The 21944-nt window shown below is 42.3% G+C and overlaps 1 protein-coding gene across 9 annotated transcripts in view; it reads right to left on the bottom strand.

Moving 5' to 3' along the window:
* Nucleotides 1-21944, bottom strand: part of RBFOX1 (RNA binding fox-1 homolog 1) — a 380384-nt gene that overhangs the window by 173950 nt on the left and 184490 nt on the right. For all 9 annotated transcript variants that reach the window (XR_004055484.1, XR_004055485.1, XM_010353868.2 and 6 more), the window contains exon 2: nucleotides 19919-20161. Coding sequence is in view for 7 of the 9 variants with exons in the window: in XM_010353868.2 (XP_010352170.1) it covers nucleotides 19919-20161 (243 nt within the window). In the remaining 2 variants the exon portion in view is untranslated. The remainder of the gene's footprint in view (nucleotides 1-19918; nucleotides 20162-21944) is intronic.

The raw sequence follows: 21944 nt of genomic DNA, 5'->3' as shown, positions 1-21944 counted from the left end.
AATAATAGCAACACTATAAGAAGTAATAGTACAAACAGTAGGGTGAGGTAGTTGTAGCAGTAATAACAGTGGTCATCATAGGAAAAGTAGCACAATAGTAGCAGCTATGGGCTACTGGGGCAGATGGACAGCACATACCATTGCTGGACAATAGGAGGCTTTAAACAAGGATCTTACTGATGGAGGGAAGAACTAATGAAAGAAAACCATTCAAGTGAAGCCCAGGCAGAAGATACCCTTCCTCAACAAACTCTCACTCTCAGATCTTCTGGCGGGTCCTTATTTTCCTCTACTAGGATATATGTCCCTCCAGGGCAATACTCCCAACTCTTTGTCTCCCAATCTCAAGGTCTAGCCCAGAGCTGATCACTCTGCGGGAACCTCCATTGATTTCTCACTCTTTCTGGGCACAGACAATGTCTGACTCATCTCTGTTTTCCAGTAAGAACCTGGCACACAGTAGGTGTTGATAAATGTTTGCTGAAATAAATTTCATTGGGATCAATGCCCAAAAGGCAGATCCTCTCATTTCCATTGTTTAAAAATACCATGGATTTCCCCTCATGCATTATGTATGATGGAAATTAATTTATCCAGAATTGTTTTCCAATGCATAATTTTCAAAGGCTCTAGTCTGCATTCAACTGAAATCTGCACTGGGTTGGGGGCGGGGTTTGGTTAGTCTCTGACTCCTGCGTTAATTCCAAACACCATTCCTGAGATGGACCCAAGCCTGGGTGAAATCACGTTAGAAGTCAACATTTCCTGATTCCTATTTCCCTTGGCAAGGTTAGGATGGATGCATCTCACAGAACCAGGTAGATCTTTTTATGATGTCTTCATTCCCAGCTCAGTGGCATCTCCATTCTTCCATCCCCTTAGAAGAAGGTGGCAGGAAAAAGTGTGAAGTTGTGATTACGAGTGTAGGTCTAGAGTCAGACATATTACTAAGTCAGACTTGTTCAGCTATGACCTTGGGAAACACACTGAGTCACATCAACTGCCCATGTACTTAGTTTCCTCACTGTAAAGAGAGCATCGCCACATCCTCACTCAATGGTCACTCTCAGGATTAAATCACAAGGGACTATACCATCCCAAATTGTCACAGAAGTCCACAGGTGTGTATACTGTGTATTACAGAGAGCTCTGACAGATTATTTGGTCATTCAATATTGACCCCAACCCATGTTCCAGACCACTCTAGTTCATATCGACATCTCTCATCCAGCCCATGGCAAGAGCTCACTGACTGTCCTTTCTGCCACTTCCCAACACCATTACTGCTTTTCTCCAATCCACTGTCCACATGGTAGTCAGATCATTCCTAAAATCAAACCTAACGATGGCGTTCTTTTTGCTTAAAATCCTTCAATGGCCTCCCATGGTACAAAACCCCCAAATAAGGTCTGCAGGGCTCTGCATGAGTGTTTCCTGCTCACCTATTTATCCTCAACTTGGGCCACCGTCTCCCTGCCTGTCCAGCCAGCCACACTGACATTCACTTTGTCATGGGAATATGCCAACTTCCTTTCTGTCACTGGTGTGCTGGTAACTGATGAACAATCAGCTCTCCAGAAAAGTAGACCAAAAGGCCCTCATCTGTAGCATTGCCAATGCCCATGGTGTAAATACTCTCACCCTGGAGGTATCAAGCTACTACCATGGCATCCCTGTCCTGTTGGAAAACATGTACAACTGACAATCACAGGCCATTAACAGCTGGCTTCCACATGCCCTCGCATCTTACTTCCGCATCTGCTGTCTGTCCTACCCAAGATATCCACCCATCTTTCTCTGCATGTCTTTTATTTATTAATTATTATTATTTTTGAGACAGAGTCTCACTCTGTTGACCAGGCTGGAGTGCAGTGGTGCGATCTCGGCTCACTGCAACCTCCACCTCCTGAGTTCAAGCGATTCTCCTGTCTCAGCCTCCCAAGTAGCTGAGATTACAGGCGTGCACCACCATGCCCAGCTAATTTTTGTATTTTTAGTAGACACAGGGTTTCACCATCTTGGCCAGGCTGGTCTTGAACTCCTTGCCTCAAGAGATCTGCCCACCTTGGCTTCCCAAAGTACTGGGACTACAGGCATGAGCCACCTTGCCCAGCCTCTGATTTTGATTTTAAAAGTCACTTCTTTAAGGAAGTCTTAACTGCATCTCCACTTTGATGTATGTCTCCCTGTTGCTTGTTTGTGCATCACCCTATATCTTTCCTTCACAGAAGTTTTTCCAAATGTAATTACAGTCAGCTCCCTTTTCCACGGGATCCACATCCACAGATTCAACCAATTGCAGATGGAAAATAGTGTTTTCTTATTTCCACAGGATATAAAACCTGGTGGATACAGAGGGCTGGCTGCATTCAACTGTGTGAGTGACGTGTGTGTGTATTCTGTGTTACGGTAGACTGAACATTTCTTGAAGGAGAAGCTATGTCTGTCTTACTCACTCTTGTATCTCCAAGGCCCAGTTCTCTGCCTCTCAAATAGTAAGAACCCAAGAAATATTCATGAATAAATGAATAATACACAATTATGGAGTATCTGCTTTGTTCCAGGTACTTTGCCTTACACTGAGAATAAAAGTGATGAATAAGGCACAGTGGTATCCTTGAAAAGTTTATAGCTTTATGCTGAATATTAAATTTTAAGTGACTATAAAATTGTTGATGTTCATTTAATAGATTAATTGATGTGTGACACATAGTAGGAGTTCAATAAGTATTTTTGGGTGCCAAACAAAGAATGGATTTGCAAAACATATAAAACGTACAAAGGAAGAACCAACTCTGGTTTTGATTTACAAAGGAATAAAGATTTGATAGACTTTCCAGCAAAGGCAATGGCAAAGACTTCAGAATTTAATTCCAGCATGGAAGGCCTCCCTTCCCTGTATCTAGCTTCCTTCCTGATACCATCTAGCCCACTTTATTTTCAAACTATGATGAGGTATCAAACACTGTTTGCATCTCTGAGATGCAATGTCCAGTGAGATGTCTGGAAACATGGTTGGCCAACATCCTCGCTGTTAATAAAAATGGTGTGGACCAATTGCTCGTATCCATGAAATGCTAAGTGACTATGAAGGCAGATTCCAGGCTCCCAGCTACAGAAAGGACCTGTAAGCCCAGCAGCCCTGAGCTGGCCCAGGGAAATGATGGGAAATTCAATTTCATAAGGGCTGTTTGCAAAGTAATCCAATACATTATGGTGTGTGCATTATTATTGTATTATATTGAGTAATATCACATTTAAGGAGATTTCATAGCATCATAGCCATGCACAAGGGAATATAAAAGCGGTTAATAAAAGAGAGAAGTCCAATTTCCCTTCAATGTTAGTTATGCTCCTATTATACTCAGAATAATAATCAGAGGTCCACTTAGCCTGAGTTGGGAGTTAACAGAGCTGTAATTACCTCGTGTCTACAGTGTCATTACCAAGGGCTCAGCCCCAGTGTCAGCACTTGATATTCCAGCTAAAGAAGGAAAATCGCAGGGCTTCCTAAAGCCACACACACACACAGCAGGGCAAGTCCAGATGTTTGAGCAGCCCAGGGTGAACTGTGTTAGAATTAAAGGCCCCCTAAAACCTGTATCCTGCTCATTGGGATTTTCCTTTGCTATAAGTGGATATTCTCCTACTCTATGAACCCTTACTGTGAAAAGGAAACCTGCCATTCCCCCGACTAAATACATTACTGTTAGTTCTCCCTCTGTTGAGCCTGGTGAAAAAATGCTCTGAAGATTTGCTGAGAACAACAGAAGATGCACTAACGGCTTTTCCCAAAACTCACTTTTAGAGGATCAAATCAAGCTTCCAGGAGCTCTTCCTGGGATCAGTTATTCTAGCTACAGGGGAAGTTATCCTGGGGCTCACCGCATTCTACATGTAAGCTTCAGAGACAGGCATCAGTTGCCTATTTTAGTTAATCATTGGCTCCACTGTGTATGCTCAGTGTTTCAAGAGTTGCTGTGGCGGCCGTGCACTGTGGTTCATGCCTGTAATCCCAGCACTTTGGGAGGCTGAGACGGGCGGATCACCTGAGGCCAGGAGTTTGAGACCAGCCTGGCTAACATGGCGAAACCCTGTGTCTACCAAAAATACAAAAAATATTTGCTGGGTGTGGTGGTGGGTGCCTGTAATCCCAGCTACTCTGGAGGCTGAGGCAGGAGAATCACTTGAACCTGAGAGGTGGAGGCTGCAGTGAGCTGAGATCGAGCCATTGCACTCCAGCCTGGGCAACAAGAGCGAAACTCCATGTCAAAAAAAAAAAGACTTGTTGTGGAAATACTGGGACCTCTGACATGAATCAGGGCTGGATCTGAGTTCCATGTCCATCACTTCCCTGTGCCAGTATTTGGAACAATTTACACAACCGTTCGGAGTCTCTTTTCCTTATCTTTAAAATGAGGTAACATTACCCACCATTACTTTTAGAATTAATGGACTTAAATCATTAACACAATGCCTAACACCATTACTACTTGCTCTATTAATAATACCAATTGAGAAACTCATTCTCTGACTGAAGAAGAAAGTAGTATTTACTAATCCCACTTTTGTTTAAATCAAGGTCAGTAGAGATGATTCCCAGCTTACGAATATTTCAACTCAATGATGTGGAAACAATACACATTCAGTAGAAATCATGCTCTGAGTACCCATACAACCATTCTGTTTTGCCCTTTCAGGACAGTGTGTAATAAAGTGCATGAGATATTTGACACTTGAGTATAAAAGAGGCTTTGTGTTAGATGATTTTGCCCAACTGTACGCTAATGCAAGTGTTCTGTGTACCTTTAAGGTGTGGCTAGGCTAAGCAATGATGTTCTGTAGGTGAACTGTATTAAGTGCATTTTCAACTTGTGATGGATTTATTGGGACATAACCCCAGCATAAGTCAAGAAAAATCTGCAGTGACATAGGTCCCCTTTTTAAAAAATACAGGGCTGTGTGTATGAGCATGGGTGTGTGTTTCAAGGTGGAAGAAAAGTGCTGTATTTCTGATACAACAACTCTGGCAGTCACTAAATTCTGGCATGACACAAACACATTTTTTATTTTCATTCTGGAGTTCCACAGGGAAGTCCGGTTTGATGGAGAGGAAAAAATTTAAAAATGGAATTCATCAGCCTGGTAAGAAATACCAAATCTTTTATTAGAAAACAACCCAGAGGACTTGAAAGAGTATCATACTCAAGTGCCCACGAGGACCAGGGCATGCAGGTAGAAGGGTACACTTGATAAAACCCTACAGGCAGTGCTGGCGACTACGACAAATAGTCAGAGGGGACGGGTGACACATCCCCAACATTAACTGCCATGTTTTGTTAGATTTTTCCATTTTTTAATCAAAGCCATCTTATTTTGTGAAAACTCTCATTTTACAATGTAGGCAATTAATTAATTTGAGTCCAATAAAATAGGCCTGATGCCTGAATATAGCCAGCAGGCCAACAATATGTACACTTTGGCCTAGATCGGGGGTTGGCAAATTTTTCTGTTGAGGGTCAAACAAAAGCATAATTTTGGCTCTGTGGACCATTGATCTATGTCACAATTACTCAAAGCTGCTGTCATCATGCAAAAGCAGCCATAGGCAATATGTGAACCAGTTAGTGTGACTGTGTTTCAATAAAACTTTATTGACAAAATCATTGCAGGCAGGAGTTGGCCCATGAGCTACAGTTTGCCAACTCTTAACCTTGCTACTTTTGCTGATGTTAAAAGCCGGGAGAAGACTGGAGAGAAGAGAGAAAAGGAAAAGCTGCTAAGGGGCTCTGGGCCCCATCCACAGCTAGACTAGGCAAGAAGAAAAATGGCCAACGCCCTGTATTCCAGGGTGTGCATCCAACTCACATTCTCCCTTTTACTAGGTCCCCTCTGGTCTTCTCTGTCAAGAGCTTCAATATCTCAAAAGAGGAAAAATTCACAAATCCAATGATGAATATACCCTGTCTCCCCCTTGTCCCCAACATCTGCCTTCTAGAGTCAGAGAACCTCTCTGGGGCTCATCTCCCCCTAGCTGGCCCCACCATCTGTTGTCTCTTCCCCTTTTGTGTAGCCACCAGATGAATGTCACCGCCTGGAATCCCAGCAAACTCCCGGCATAATTGCCCACCCAACTCCCACTTGCAAGCCAATCAGAGGGAAAGAGGGGGATGAAATCCACCTCCTGTCATTGGAGCGCTACATCTACCATTGCTTTCCTTAGTGGAAAAAAAAAAGTAGCTAGTTTCTCCCCCTAAAAAAGGCCAGGGAACAATCTATTTAAATTATAGTGTAACAATATGGAGCAAATATGCAGAAGTCAAATACAATTTGGGTTACAATTAGCAATTTCCTTGTAGCAAGTTTCTCTGGGAAATCCAGGTTTCCTCTTGTGAGCTTGCCAAAGGGTTTGAAGGCCCCTTTCACTCTATGGGGCCACTGGATGCCACTGGGAAAGGGGATGGGTTAGGGATGGGAAGGGGGTGTGTGGGTTTAGCTGTACAAACTGAGGGAGTTTAGAGCTCTACAGACTTTCAGGATTGTTAAGATATTTGCCTGTAATGATATTATCATAATTGAAATAGTTACCAGGGAATGTCATTTAGGTAAAATAAACCACTAATGGGGTAATCACACAACACGGGTTTTGAAATTTGCCAGGCCTATGTTTGCATTTGCTTCATATCTGTGCCTCAGTTTCCTCATCTGTAATTATGGTATGATCGCACCTATTCCTTGATGAGTTATGTCAGTGAAATACACAGTATAGTGCATGGCTCATGGACTGGGTAAGAGAGTGGACCATGGTTGCCTTTGAATCCCATCTCTGCCCTTATCAGCCTTGTGACCTTGGGCAACATCCTCGATTTCTCTATGCTCTGGTTTTCTCATCTAGGTCATAAAGGGTTAATGAGAGTCCCTGCCTCCTCTAGATGCTGTGAAAATTCAATCTAATTGTCCACAGAAAGCTGATCGTACCACTTCTACTGGGAACCCAGTATGAGCTCACTAAATGCTAGTGATCACTATCCATACATTATCAATAAATGATAGCTACTTCCTCTTTTGTATCTTCCTTTCAGCCCAAGAAGTTTCTATTTGATGTTCCCCATCTGACAATCAGAATGTGCATTTACATCTCTCTCTTTTAAAAGATCAGGGCAGCCCATATTGTTTGGATTGTATGATACGCAACTCTACATTTAAAAAAAAAAATTTACAAGTGAATTGCCTTTTCACTTTCAAAGCAAATCTGCAATATTTAAGCCTTCACATTAACTGGTCCTGATGGTCTGGTTTGTTTTGAGTGGTACAGGCTGAAAACTTTGGTTTACTGCAGAAAGAACTTGCCCATGGAGCTTCTGTCCCAAGGACACTGAGATGGCATACAAGTCAGGTCATCAAGCCCAGGTATATTCTGCTGCTGCTGTCAGGGTGAAGGCTTATTTTCTGGGTGGTGATGGCTTTCTCCCCAGGGCCCAGAAGCCAGAGAGCGCATGAGCATCTCCCTGGGATCTCCAGACCGCCTGGCTCACTGTCTCTTGAGAGTCTGGTTATGTTTCTACCAGGGGCAGAAGTCAGCTTCTGAACTGCTGCAGAGGTTGTACAGTCACTTAGACCTAGCTCTATATCAAATGCTATAATTTGACAATTTGACAAGCTCCACATTCTTCGGGGATGCAAAGGAAGAAACCCAGACCCCCTAGTTAGTGTCCTGACCCAGAAGTAATGATTAGGACTGGAGCTGGCAGGAACACATGACGTTGCTGAATTCACACAGACCCATTGATACAACCACCAGGGGCGGCAGGAGAGAACTAGATAAAATGAAGACTTTTTTTTCTTTTTTTTTAGAAGTCTGGAAGTCTTTGTGAGAATAAGGCCCACTCGTGGCTGAAACCTCTGGCTAGGAACCAAAATAGGATAGCAAAGAGAAACAGAGACAGTGTACAGCTCAGTGTGCTCCTAAAGGCAGTGTCATTGGGACTTTGTCTATTTCGATGCAGAGATAACCCTGGGTATGTGTATTTTAAAAGCAGCTGTGGAATCCAGGAGATAGAGGTAGAGGAAGGGCATGGTACAGTGGAAGTTTTCTCTTAGGGCATCCTTACATTGGGTTCTGCTGTGATACTCACTGTGTGACTTAGGCAGTTCACTTTCTCCCTCTGAACCTGAGCATCATTTGTAAATGAAGCAGGAAGATAAGGTAGTAATTTCAAGCTCTAACATTGTATGAATCTCTGCACTGTCACACTGAAGCATCCAAACTGCCTTTTTTATGAACCTGAAATACAGTCTTCCTTAAAGGGTTCAGGTTCCTAAATTCACTTTTTTTTTTTTTTTTTTTTGAGATGGAGTCTTGCTCTGTTGCCCAGGGTACAGTGCAGAGGCATGATCTCAGCTCACTTCAACCTCTGCCTCCTGCATTCAAGCGATTCTCCTGCCTCAGCCTCCCAAGAAGCTGGGATTACAGGTGCCCGGCACCACGCCTGGCTAATTTTTGTATTTTTAGTAGAGACAGGGTTTCACCATGTGGACCGGGCTGGTCTCAAACTCCTGACCTCAAATGATCCACCCATCTCAGCCTCCCAAAGTGCTGGGATTACAGGCGTGAGCCACCATGCCCAGCCTTAATTCACCTCTTGTTAAAAAAACAAAAAAGCTTCCAAGATTAAGTCAGGAGTTATAAACTCAGTATCTTCAGAGGCTGGACAGATAACAAAAATGAATGAAATAGTAGTGAACAGGAGAACCCAGAAAAATAAAAATTGCTGCTTATTCTTAAGAAGAAAGAAATCTAAACATTTACAATGGAAATATGTCAATGAAGTTATAATAGTGGTTCAACAATCCAAAATAGCAATGATTGGATGGACAGATAGGGACCACATCCTGTGGACAGACACTTTGTTTGCTAAACTACTACAGGGTCCTCACCAAAGGGCTGCATACCATCATGCTAATGCCTACCTTAATGGAGAAAACTAAAAATTTATTTTGCCAATGTCTTCAACATAAGCTAATCTCTTTTAAACGTGGATGTTATTTGTCTGGATGCAAAAGTACTTGAGTTTTCTTTTTGTTGTTGTTGTTGTTTTGTTTGTTTTTGTTTTTTGAGACAGTCTCATTCTGTCACTCAGGGTGGAGTGCAGTGGCGTCATCTCGGCTCACCGCAACCTCTGCCTCCTGGGTTCAAGCAATTCTCCTGCCTCAGCCTCCCGAGTAGTGGGGATGACAAGTGCCTGCCACCATGCCCGGCTAATTTTTGTACTTTTTGTGTCGAGACAGAGTTTCACCATATTGGCCAGCCTGGTCTGGATCACTGGCCTCAAGTGATCCACCTGCCTTGGCCTCCCAAAGTGCTGGGATTACAGGTGTGAGCCACTGTACCTGGCCTTGTGTTTCCAACCCATAACTTATGTGATCTTTTTAAATATGTGCAATGAGAAGACAGAGTGGGTGAATGCTTTGGCTCTTCCAGCTCAAGCATTGCAAGGTTCTGGCTGAGATTCATTCCTGAATCTTCTGTTAACAGAGAATAGCCAACTTCTTTGTTCCAGACTTGAATTCGAAAATTGCACAGAATTCATAGGAACTTACTATGCACCTAAAGAGTATATGGCCAGTAATTAAGGGCATAAAATGATGATTGTTGGCTAATGTATGACCCAAATACCGCCCACAAAATAGATTAATGCCTGTTTCTAAGTTCACTGGAAACACCTGTAGTCCCAGCTACTCAGGAGGCTGAGGCAGGAGGATCACCGGAGCCCAGGAATTTCAGGCTGCAAGTGAGCTAAGATGGTGCCACAGCACTCCAGCCTGGGTGATGGAGTGAGACCCCTCTCTCACATAAATAAATACATTAAATTGCTTAATGGAGCTATGGGCTATGCAGAGGCAATTAAGATATTCAAACACTTAAATCAGTCCTTTGTATAGCAGTCTCTACGAGCTATAGAAAGGACAGATTTAGGTGTGTGAAGGACCTAAGCAAATATAGAGACTGCTTAGTCATCCTGAGAGGGTAAATTGATGACAATAAATACAGGTATGAATAAGCACAAAGCACGAAATGAAGACAAAATCACGATGAAACTTGTCAGATGGCTGCGAGATTTGCAATGGAAATATGCCAGTGAAGTCCCCCTAAGGAAACATTAAATCCAACCCTTAGAATATGCCTAAGCTTTCCTCATTTAGCAAAAGCAAGACGTCCTCAGGTCTTAAAAACAAAACTTCAGTCATTTCCTTCTCTAATGAATCTCACTTTGTTTGCCCATGACCTAGACTTAGACCAAGAACAGCTTGCACTGATAATTTGTACTAAAACATGAGCGATTGAAAACTATTTGTCTATAAATCATTAAATACAAAATTACCTTGAAAATAAATTGGGAATTGGAGTTTTAGTTTGACTCTTGAGACAGGAAATTTCACAATTCTTATGATGAATTTATTCCCCTGGATAAAACATTTTTAATGAAGAATTCGGAACCAAGGAGACCACTCTGATTTCTCATTATGGGTACTGTAATTATCTCATAATTATGATGATCTACCTGGCAGAATGTTTACTATGTGCTTGTGATTGTGTTAAGACCTTCATAGACATTACTGTATTAGGACTTCACAACAACTCTAAGCCTCACATATAAAAAAGAAGAGGCTCAGAGAACTTATGTAACATGCCCATGGTCCCACTCTGGGTCATATTGGGAATGAGAGTGCCAAGCTCTGTACCTAGATTCTACCCTGCTTCTCCTGATAACATCTAAAGATATTTAACCAGTGCCATTTTTTTTTTTTTTTTTTACCTGTCATAGCAACCTCCAATTCTGCCAAAATCTGAGGCTGAAACCCTAGTCCTAAAAAGAATATCAGACACATGGGTCTTTGATGCTAAGAGATATCCTGTTCCTGTCCAACTTATCCTAACTTGGGATAAATCATTCATTTTGGCTCTCCAGGACTGGACACTCTTTGATGACCAGGGTCTTTAAAATAATAAAATAGCCATGGTATTGTGTAATAAAGGTCTTTAGTTTATCCTGAAAGCCAAGGACCATTTATTGCAGAGAATACTTGGGAGTGAGAAGCATAGTTCTCAGGCTCCTAAGGAAATAAGAGACAGTACCCATGTCTTCAAATTAAATGTGAATCTTAGGAAAACAGAACTGGTATTGACAAAACAGCTCAGTCACACTGTCATCTGAAAAGACAATTTTGAAGCCACCGAAACATGTTATTGGAGTTTGCTCCAGGCGCAGGTCTCAAACAAGAGCACACTCGAAGTCTGTAATATTGTACAGGCTTGGGTCTGCTGAGGTCCTCCTTCCCCAGGGTGAAATGAGTAATTCCTTTCTGCAATAGCAATCTATTTAGAAAAGAGGCCAGTGTGGCTGGGCATGCCTGGGGGATGCCTTCTGGGCTTCTAGCCCTTAAGAATTTTAGTCTCCAGGCCGGGCGCGGTGGCTCAAGCCTGTAATCCCAGCACTTTGGGAGGCCGAGATGGGCAGATCACAAGGTCAGGAGATCGAGACCATCCTGGCTAACATGGTGAAACCCCGTCTCTACTAAAAAATACAAAAAACTAGCTGGGCGAGGTGGCGGGCGCCTGTAGTCTCAGCTACTCGGGAGGCTGAGGCAGGAGAATGGCGTGAATCCGGGAGGCGGAGCTTGCAGTGAGCTGAGATCCGGCCACTGCACTCCAGCCCGGGGGACAGACAAAGAATTTTGGTCTCGAGTCTGACATGCCTGTTTTTCAGCTCTGACTACTGTTTCTCAGCCACAGTGACCTTAAGTAAGTGACTTGCCTCACATTCTGCTTCTGTAACATGGGATGATAACACTTCATAAGTGGTGGGGAGGGCCACGATTAGTTGAGATTGTGCATAGAAAATGCTTAAAATATAGTCTGACATTCAATGAGCAAAAGTTACGATTTTTGACATTTTTTCCTGATTCTCATTTAGATGTAACTCTTCACCCTATTTTTAGACACGGCAACCTTCAATTATTTTGCCCAACTTTCAACGTAAGTAGATGAGGCATAAACCCTCCTCAAAGGAAAAGAACTCTGTTGTTCTGTAATCCATCGTCTGATGGCTGTTTGGAAGAAAAGAGAGAGGGAGGAGATCTGGAGAAGGGTCACAGCAGAGGAAGGGAGTAAGAGAACACATAAGAGCAGAGAGGTTCAATGGTCAGCTTGAGCTCCTTCCACTTGTAAACAGAATGGAGGGTGAACTCTTGTCAAGTCCAGAGGCCAGGTCTTAACTGACCTGTTTATCTAAGCTAGAGGGCAGCCATGAAGAAACCAACCTTTGTGAGAATTCTAAGTCATTGGCCAAGAGATCCTCTAGGGCAGCAGTCCCCAAACTTTTTGGTACCAGTTTTGTAGAAGACAATTTTTCCATGGACATGGTGGGGCAGGGAGGATGGTTTCAGGATGAAATAGTTGCATCTCAGATAATCAAGCATTAGATTCTCATAAGGAGCACACAGTCCAGATCCCTGGCACGTGCAGTTCGCAACAGGCTTTGTGCTCCTCTGAGAATCTAACGCCTTTGCTGATCTGACAGGAGCCAGAGCTAAAGTGGTAATGCTCATTCACCTACCACTCACCTTTTGCTGTACAGCTCAGTTCCCAACAGGCTACAGACTGGCACTAATTTGTGGCCTGGGGGTTGGGTACCCCTGTTTTTGGAGACAGCCGGAGACTGGGGAAACAGCCTGGACTTTAACATCAGGCAGACAAGACATGGGTGAGGACCTCAACTGCATTCCCAAGTCAAAGCATCGTCAATCTCTTTGTCCCTTTATTGGTGGGATTCTAACAGCATTTAAAAGGTTGATGTGGTAACAAAACAAGATGGTAACCAAAAGAGGGCCTAGAATGGTCTTTAGACCACGGGAGACCTTAACCAATGACAGCACACCTCAACTTTTCTTCTCCCAGACACCCAACAATTCTAAAAGTACTTTCTTTTGTCAAAGAGAGGGATAGCCACACCCAAACACACAGAGTCTGTAGGGACATGAACCAAGAGTTGGCTAGCACACAGGGTTGGGCAAGAGTGTGGGTGTCAGGCCTTCTTAAGTTCTGTTCATGAAGGTGCAAATTGGTGCAAGCTCTTTGTAGGGTAATTGATCAATGTCCACATCTTAAATCCATGTACCTTTTAACCATTCACACCCAGAGGCACACAGAGATGGACAGCAATCTTTGTACCTAGCTCTGTACTGCAGCCTGATGGTAAATTTCAACAGCGCAAGATTAAACCCAGAGACAACCTAAATGCCATCATTAGGATACTTCTGTACATAAAAATGCACACACACACACAAAATAATGAGTTGAACCCCTAAATATGATAAAGAATAATCTCTGAGATATAAAGGGGGTGCCAAAGTGGGTGTTTAAATTTCAATTCTGTAATTTTGAGAATGGAAATTGTGAGTAGTCATAAGATATAAAGACTGAATTAGAGACAGATGATAGAGATAGAGGGAGATAAAGATAGAGATAGAGGACAAGCAGGCATATGCTTGCATTTGCATAAAACACTTCTGGAAGGAAATATAAGGTATTAGTAACTCACTTCTGGCAGACAGACTAAGAATTTGGGTTGTGGGTGTTAGGACATGTTAGTTTTCATTTTATATCCTTTTCCAATGTCTGACTTTTTAAACCCCAAGCCTGAATTGCTGTTTTTCCCTATACCTTAGTGATTTCATCAGCTTCAAAATCAAAACTGGCATGGAAAGGGTTAAGAACAGGACACCATCAGCAACCAATACCTTATCTTCCTAAAAGTATTAAGGAAATTTGGAGGCACAGTTAACACTCCAGTGGGAAGCGGCTGAGGCCAAAGAAGAAACTGGCTCTTTAAATAGTTCTTTTCCCTGTCAGTCGAGCCTCCAGCTCAGGAACCTAGCTGGAGCACCCACATTCCTTCTCCCATCAGGGCCTAGAGCTAGTGGGAAAGTGGTGGGAGCCTTTTCAACAGACTGCAGAAGCATTAAAAATAGAAGTTAAGTTGCTATTGGAGATACATGGAGAATTCGCCACTTGCAAATCTCTAATGATAATATGTCAAGAGTAAAATACCTTGTCAGGAACAGTATCTAATATAATACAGTATTGGCTCTGTCAGCAATGTGATCCATGATATGTTTGGAGGCCTACATGAAATAGAAATTCAGCAGAAAAAAAGGCCTACAGGGACTCATCTCAGCCCGTGGGGAACTGAAAGGATGACCTGGTAAGTCTTTTCTGTCTGCATTTTACTGAGCTCTGGTTGGGAGCTCTGGGTGCATCCTCCTTCCCTTTTACAGATTCTGCACTTTGTGTTAAATCATGTGCATATATTAGATGTTCTTGGAGGCCACCAGATGGATGGATGGTTTCTCTTACCCAAAAGTACTTAGTTTCTCAAAGAAATAATGGCCTCTACAATGTCCTTAGAATGATATTAAGCATCGTGAATACATATGTCAAAGAAAAGTTAGAGCTATTCCAGGTACAGCACTATCCTATGGGGAATGACTTAGGTATCTCCCAACAGTAACATTTTGTGCAAATACGGGATCCTGGATATGGGGTGGGGAGAACCATAGTTCCGACCCACTTTGAGGTTAAATGCATTACATAGGAAATTGAGAACCTGGAGTCAAGACAGAGTACACCCAATAAACGTAGGAGGAGGCAGAGACAATTTGAAGTAACTTGTCATAGACCACGTTCTGCTGCTGTAGATCAGGAAAGACTAATTCAAAAGCAGCATCTCCTTTTGGCCAAAGAGAGATAAGCATACAGATGTAATTGTTTGTAACAAAAACAAGATGACTCCTTTATGATTCCTGTACTTACCCAATACCAGTTCAGAATATAAATCCTAAAACTTCCTTCAGGATCAGCCACAAAGCCCACCTGCTTCAGCCTCCAATGGCTGTCTTTCCTTTAAAATCCTACCCCTGAGATTGTGTGCCATCCAAACACTGCTGGAGCAGACAAAGCAGACAGTTAACCAGTCCACCATCCATTCACATTCTCCAAACTCGGGCACCCATTGCCATTCAAATACTCTAGGAATTATCTAAGGCAGATTTCTGACATGTTTGCCCAAGTTCAGGAATCCTTCCTTTGCTGATGCTGCCTCCATTCATGGAAAAAATGAAGGCAATGTGGATGAAACTCCTCACATTATCTCTTGACTTGAAAATTTCTCTGCATCCTCCTACATTCACCCTTCCTTCTCTTCTATTTCAAAATTGATGTACTTCCAAATGTCAGCAAAATAATTTCTGAGTTACCCAAAATTTAAAACAACCCAAATGCCCATGCATAGGTAAATGGAGAAATAAACTGTGACAGATCCACGCAATGAAATAGTACTCAGCAATGAAAAGGAAGGAGCTACAGCCACATGCAACAATATGGATGAATGCAAAAAAAAAAAAAAAAAAAAAAAAAAAAAGATACTGAGTAAAAGAAGCCAAAGAGAGCACATAATGTTTGATGTTACTGATATAAAATTCTAGAAACTGCAAATTAAGCTATAGCAAAAGAAGCAGACCCATTGGTTTCCTGGGAACGAGGCAAGGAGGAGGAGGGGAGGATCATAAAAGAGCAAGAAAAGACTTTGGGATAACGGACATATTCATTATCTGGATACCAGTAATGGTTGTGCATATAAGTACATTTGTAAAAATGTATCAAAGTGTATACTTTAAATATACACAGTTTATTGTATGTCAACAAAGCTGTTAAAAAATGCTTTCTTCCTTCCTAGACTACCTACTGTATCTGAATACTCTTGGTCCTATTCCTTCTTCTCTCCTAAAAAACACTTCATCCCTTTCTTTCCTGCACCATTATTCCCTATCTCTTGCTTTCTGTCTTTTGTACCCCATATAGGGACCTTGTTGGCATAAATTAGTGAATCTAAATCAACTATACTACCAACTGATTTCTCTGACCTCTTTGCTTCTCAGATGCAATCTCTTTTTTCTCCTTATCACTCCAAATATTTATAATGGGCAATGCCCGCCCACTCCAACATATCCCATTCATTCCTCAACTCTTGTCCCTTCTGCATCTCCCTCCACTACTCTAGCAGAGCTGCTTTCTTCTAGATCTTTGAAGATGTCCAAACTGTCACTTCAATAATGTCTTCTCAGTTTATTCCCTCCAGGCTCTATAGCCCAACATTCAATTGGTTGAACGTCCAATCTGAACATCCCACTGATGTCTTATTCAATAGTTCCTCTTCCTTCAAACCCCACCCCGTGAGCTCTCCAGTGTTCTGTGCTTGTCTTTCTCTACACTCCCTACTCTTGATGAACACCAATTCAAGCTTTTTTATACAAATGGCTCACCATGCTACCTTTAGCTCTGATCAGGTTCTGTCTACTTAGTTTCTTTAACGATTTGTTCTGAAGGCATCTTATCATGAACTCTGATGAAGTGGTCTTCATTCCATGTATTTGGATATGAAGCTCCTCGGTGACCCCAGGGCTGGGACACCCAGTACCAGCCTCAGCCACTGAATGAAGATAACGCCACACAAGCCAGGAATGGAGACTGATTCCCATGAGAGGGCTTATGTAGGATAAATCCAAGAGCTTTTCACAGGTGGTGACTGGAGACTGAACTTGCAGGACAAAGCCAGAGAGTGGAGGTGAGGATGAGGAAGCCAACCCAGGATGGCTTCCCATTAGAAGTTGATGGACATGTTCCAAAAACCAGGCTGTGTCCATCCTCTGCCTGGACTTTTTATCACACGGGCCAACACACTTCCTACTGAGTTTTCTCTTTCCTGTCACCAGAAGACTCTGAAAGGTATAACCTTCTGACTATGATTTTGAAAATGTTTTCTCTTACTGTCATCACGATAGATAAAAGCTGTGAAAACCTATACGCTAGAATTTGGCACATTATCATAATTAACAGAAAACATATCCTATATTCTCCAAAGGCTCTCCAAGGAAAGAGAGCTTGTCTGCACATCAGATTATCTCGCTGCAGTGCCTGGGGCACTGTGGTCACCCAACACGCTATTTAAATTCAATTGTGTTGATCTCTAAAATGTTCTTTTTGCAGGGTAAAGATGTGGAGCATCTCAACTCCCCAACTAGATTAAATTTTCTTTAAGCTAGGCATCACTAACCCTTTCTTTTTATGTTTCATTTCATAACTCCTCTGACTTAAACTCTTCTTAAAGCTTTTAAAAAGCATTGCTTGTAACATGGAATTTCAACCCCTTATCAGACCCACCAGGCCCGTAGGATGTTGAATCCCTGCTCATTCCTCCCAGTTCATCTTGTGCCACATCACCTCCAAATCCCCTTCACCATGCCCGAAACATACTGGCCTCTTCTTAGGACTTTGAATGAGCCCAGATCTTTTTACCTTTACGACCTTTGACTGTGGTATTCCCTCTGCCTGGGATGCTTTGTTTTATCACCTTAAGGACCATCTCCTAAAGAAATGCTCCCAGACTACACGTCTGCAGGTAGCACCTCTGTTCTTTTTAAATTTCCCTATGGTACCCATATTTTCCTTAAGACATCTATCGCACATGCTATTTGCCACATGCTCAGTTTCTGCCTCTCATACTAAGTTACAAGAAGGAAAGATCATTTTGTTTGGTTCAACCATGCCAGCTAGTATGAGTCCCGGCCCTAGTAGAAGATTCGTAAATATTTGTGAGTAAATAAATGAATACATAAAATTTCCACAGCAGTTAGCTTAATAAATAATGTCTGATTGCATCTTTTTTCAAAATCTGAAAATAACCTATCCAGGCATTACTACTATTGATTAACACAAAATGGCCAACAAACAGTAAACAACAACCCCATCGCTACTACCTGGTAGTCAACGCAAAAGCAGCAAACACCTGCTGATCCACCAAACTCATTTAACAGACCCATGCCTAAGGTACAGCAACTAAATACAAAAAAATCAGTAGCAGGAGTGTTCAGAAGAACCAGAATGTGGAGACAACCCAAATATCCATCAATGGACTAATGAATAAATAAGCATGGTCTATCCATACAGTGGGATACCCAGCATGAATGAACCTAGACAACACTGTGCTAAGAGAAAGAAGCCAGATACAAAAAACTATCTCTAACGCAGATTGGTGGTTGCCAGGGACTGGGGAGAGGGAGAATGGGGAGAGTCTGCTTAATGGGTAGAGGGTTTCCTTTTGGGGTGGTAGCAACATTCTCAAACTAGATAATGGTGGTGGTTTTGCACTACCTGGTGAATATACTGAATACCATTGAAATTTGTACATGAATAAAATGGTTAAAAGGGGTAAGCTTTAGGTTGTATGTATTTTACCACAATAAATTTAAAAGGGAGGAAGACAACTAAAAATTTCAGAATGTATACTATTTTTTTAAAAAAACCTTCAAAAGTAGCCTCCAAATGAATAAGGTGGCAAGTAGCCAAGTTAGTCAGTGGTTGCTTTTATCATAGGAAATGTATCATGCTTTAAACCCATAAACTTCTTCACAAATACTGGCTTTCCAGAGGTCTTGGGACAGGAGGAAGAGGCAGAATTGCCTTACACTTAAAAAATGTTCCAGACAAGAGGTTTGAGGTGCCCAAGCTTCTAAAGAATTCTGCAGAAAAAGGTTCCAAATGCATGTTCCATATAGGTTTTGTGGTATGCATGATTACTTTATGTGGCACACAAATGAACATTATTTAATTTTACTGTAATTATTTTTGCTTAGAGTTATATTTGATTAATGGTCAAAACACCAGTTTTCATTTACAGTGATGATAAAATGTCTGTGTTGTTCACATGCCTGTTTCTAATCTATTTAATCGTTTGTATGCAATAAAATTTACTCTGTATGGTGTATAAAGTCACATAACCATCACCATTAAGATACAGGACAGTTCCCTTATTCATTCAAATTCTCTCACCCTGCCCATTTCTAGCCCCTGCTCTTTGGTCCAGCAATAAAAATGAAGAAACCAGGGACAAACGCTGCAATCTGGATGAGTCTCAAATGCATGAGGCTAAGGTAAAGAAGCCAGGTTCCGAGCTTTGAGGTATGAATGAGGACTAGCTGCAAAGGGGCACAAGATTTGTATTTAGGCTGATGGGAATGTTCTGAAATTAGATGATGGCAATCATCGCACGACTCTGTAAATATGCTAAAAATCAGTGAATTGTACAACTAAAAATATACTAATTTTATGGTATGTAAATTATAACTCCACAAATATTTTATTTTTGTTTATTTAGAGACAGAGTTTCACTCTGTCACCTAGGCTGGAGTTCAGTGGAGCAATCTTAGCTCACTGCAGCCTCAAACTCCTGGGCTCAAGCCATCCTCCCACCTCAGCCTTCCAAGTAGCTGGGACTACAGGCAGGCACCATTACACTCAACTAAATTTTAAATTTCTTGTAGAGATGAGGTCTCACTTTGTTGCCCAGGCTATTCTCAAACTCTTGGCTTCAAATGATCCTCCCACCTCAGCCTCCCAAAGTGCTGGGATTACAAGCATGAGCCACCATACCCAGCTTCCATAAAGACTTAAAAAAAATTCTTACATCAAATTTTTTTTTTTCACACACAAAAAGATATTTCATTGGGATCTCCTTCTAGAAAGGCAAAACTACAGGAATAGAAAATTGATAAATGTGCCCCTTTACAAATAAATGAAGTTAATGAAAAATTACTTTGATTTAAACGAACGCTAAGAATGAATGCATGGAGATGAGGTAAACTTCAGAAAGCTGGTATGATGAGTGTGGGCTTAGGGACTGATCTGTTTGCCAGAGTTCCTGGGTAGATGGGGGTGTGCCCCTGCTACCATTCCCAGGGCTGGGGCACCTGCCCCAGGGCAGGTTTGTATAACCTCCCACCCGCAGCAAACACGTCCACTTACTGTGGCGGTGCCGGAGACGGTCTGAGCGCTCGTGTCCGCCGGGCTCTGCTCGGAGTGCGTCTGGGCGGGAGGGTACAGGTTTAACGTGTGCTCGGGAACCGTGGTCTGGCCTGTGTACTCTGGCGCGGGGTGGGGATGAGGGGCCGTGTATTCCGCGGGGATACCGTTTTGCGGGGGAGCAAACTGGGCCGAAGCGTAAGGCTGAGCCATTGTGTCAGGGGCAGCGGCTGCTTCCTGATTACCCTGAAAAATCAAAAAGGTGGAGAGAGGGAGAGAACATCATGAGAAGCCACACTTCAAAAACCTTCCTCCCAGATCCCAGGACGGTCGTGCACTGTGTACTTTCTAGGGGTCACCATGGTGCCACCAGCCTGAGATGGACCAATCGATGGTCATCTTCACCAGACCCTATAAGGAAACAGTAACCATCACTTCTCCCCATTTTACAGATGCAGAAACCGAGGCTTGGAAAAAATAGTCACTTTTCCCAAGCCACCCAGCCTAATATTCAAAGACGAGGAGGGTCTGTGGCTTACTAGATTGGAATTTATTTTTTTCTGGCAGATCCTTTTTATTTCATTCCCATTTTGGAAGCTGTGAGCATTTAGTTGTCCGCAGTGACAGCAGAACCTTGATTTGATACTTAAAGTGCCAAGAGAGATTAAATTGAACGTGTGTGTTCTTGAGAGGAGAGACAATTTACGTAAGCATTTGAATTTAATCAAAGTTTTATGTGACTTGGCTCACATAATGGAAAGAGGGAGTATCCTTTTAATGGGCCTAGTGTCTGTGTGGTTGTGTTATGTTGTGTGTGTATGTGTGTGTGTGTGATGTCCCCAGTGCCAAAATAAAGCAGCTGATAAAAATTCAGGGCCTAATTTGGACAAAGATTGTTCTCTCTGACATCCTCATTTTAAGCATTTCGGAAAAATATTGGATTTAACTCTTAGTCTCATTAGTCCATCCCTCTCCCTCCCTGCCTTACTTTTTTATGAGCACGGAATATTATATAACAATTCATTCTTCAGATCTAGGCAAAACATGCAGTATGACCATTACAACCAACTCAGAAGAATTTTAAAAACACACACAACAAAAACCTGAATTCAAATGCTTCCATTTCAGGAAACATCTCTCTCTCTACCTCCTCCTCCACAGTCCTACCACAACACATACACACACACACACACACGGCATAAGAAATTGTAACCCAAAGGTCCAAATTTTCCATGGTCTCAGTAGATGGGATCAAACAGTCAGAAAGACAGAGAGAGGAAAAAAACTTGGCAATTAAGCACACGAAATAGCTGCCTCTCCCATTGTCTCTGGTGAATTAGATGTGACTTTAGCCCTCGTATAATGATACTAGGGCAAAAATATCAGAATTGCTCCTTATCTCTTTGGTACTCGCCACCAACATCCGAAATCCTCTTTCTCTAAAGCAATTTGAGTGCAGCAAAAACATGATGACAGAAAGAAGGGAAGAAAAAAATAAGTTTGTTCTCAGAGCAGCACACAGAACTGGTGCATTTGTTTAGAAGGGACCTTAATTAGAATGTTAAAGATGACACTTGGAAGAGAACTAAGCTTAGGATAAGTTTAAACATTTTATAAGTAAAAACATTCCCATCAGGCTCTTCCCTCCTCCAGACAAATTTCTCCAAATGTCTGTGCCATTGGAAACAAAAGGACACAAACGTTTCTTTCTCTTTCTAACATTTTCCCATAGCACTGGGGCCATGGAGGGTGTGCCTATGCTGAGGCTGAGTTGCTATCCATGAGCAGTTAACCCTGCCCGTCCTTGGGAAGCCACAGAACACATGCACTGATATTGCTGGTCTGTCATCACTCCTGTTTCTTCAACAAGACCCCAGTTTCCTTCTGGGGGACAGTCCCACTCTCAGCCTGTATGGTGCAGATACAGTTGAACCCAGCTCCTGGTCACTGCGTGATGAGCCATAGGACACCAGCCTGGCCAATCAGAAGGTCCCACTGAAACAGTCCCATGGATTTGGGTTCATGCACA

Source organism: Rhinopithecus roxellana, chromosome 20 (assembly GCF_007565055.1).
Source record: "Rhinopithecus roxellana isolate Shanxi Qingling chromosome 20, ASM756505v1, whole genome shotgun sequence".
NCBI lineage: Eukaryota > Metazoa > Chordata > Mammalia > Primates > Cercopithecidae > Rhinopithecus > Rhinopithecus roxellana.
The sequence above is the reverse complement of the archived record's forward strand: the minus strand, read 5'-3'. Positions and strand labels throughout refer to the sequence as shown.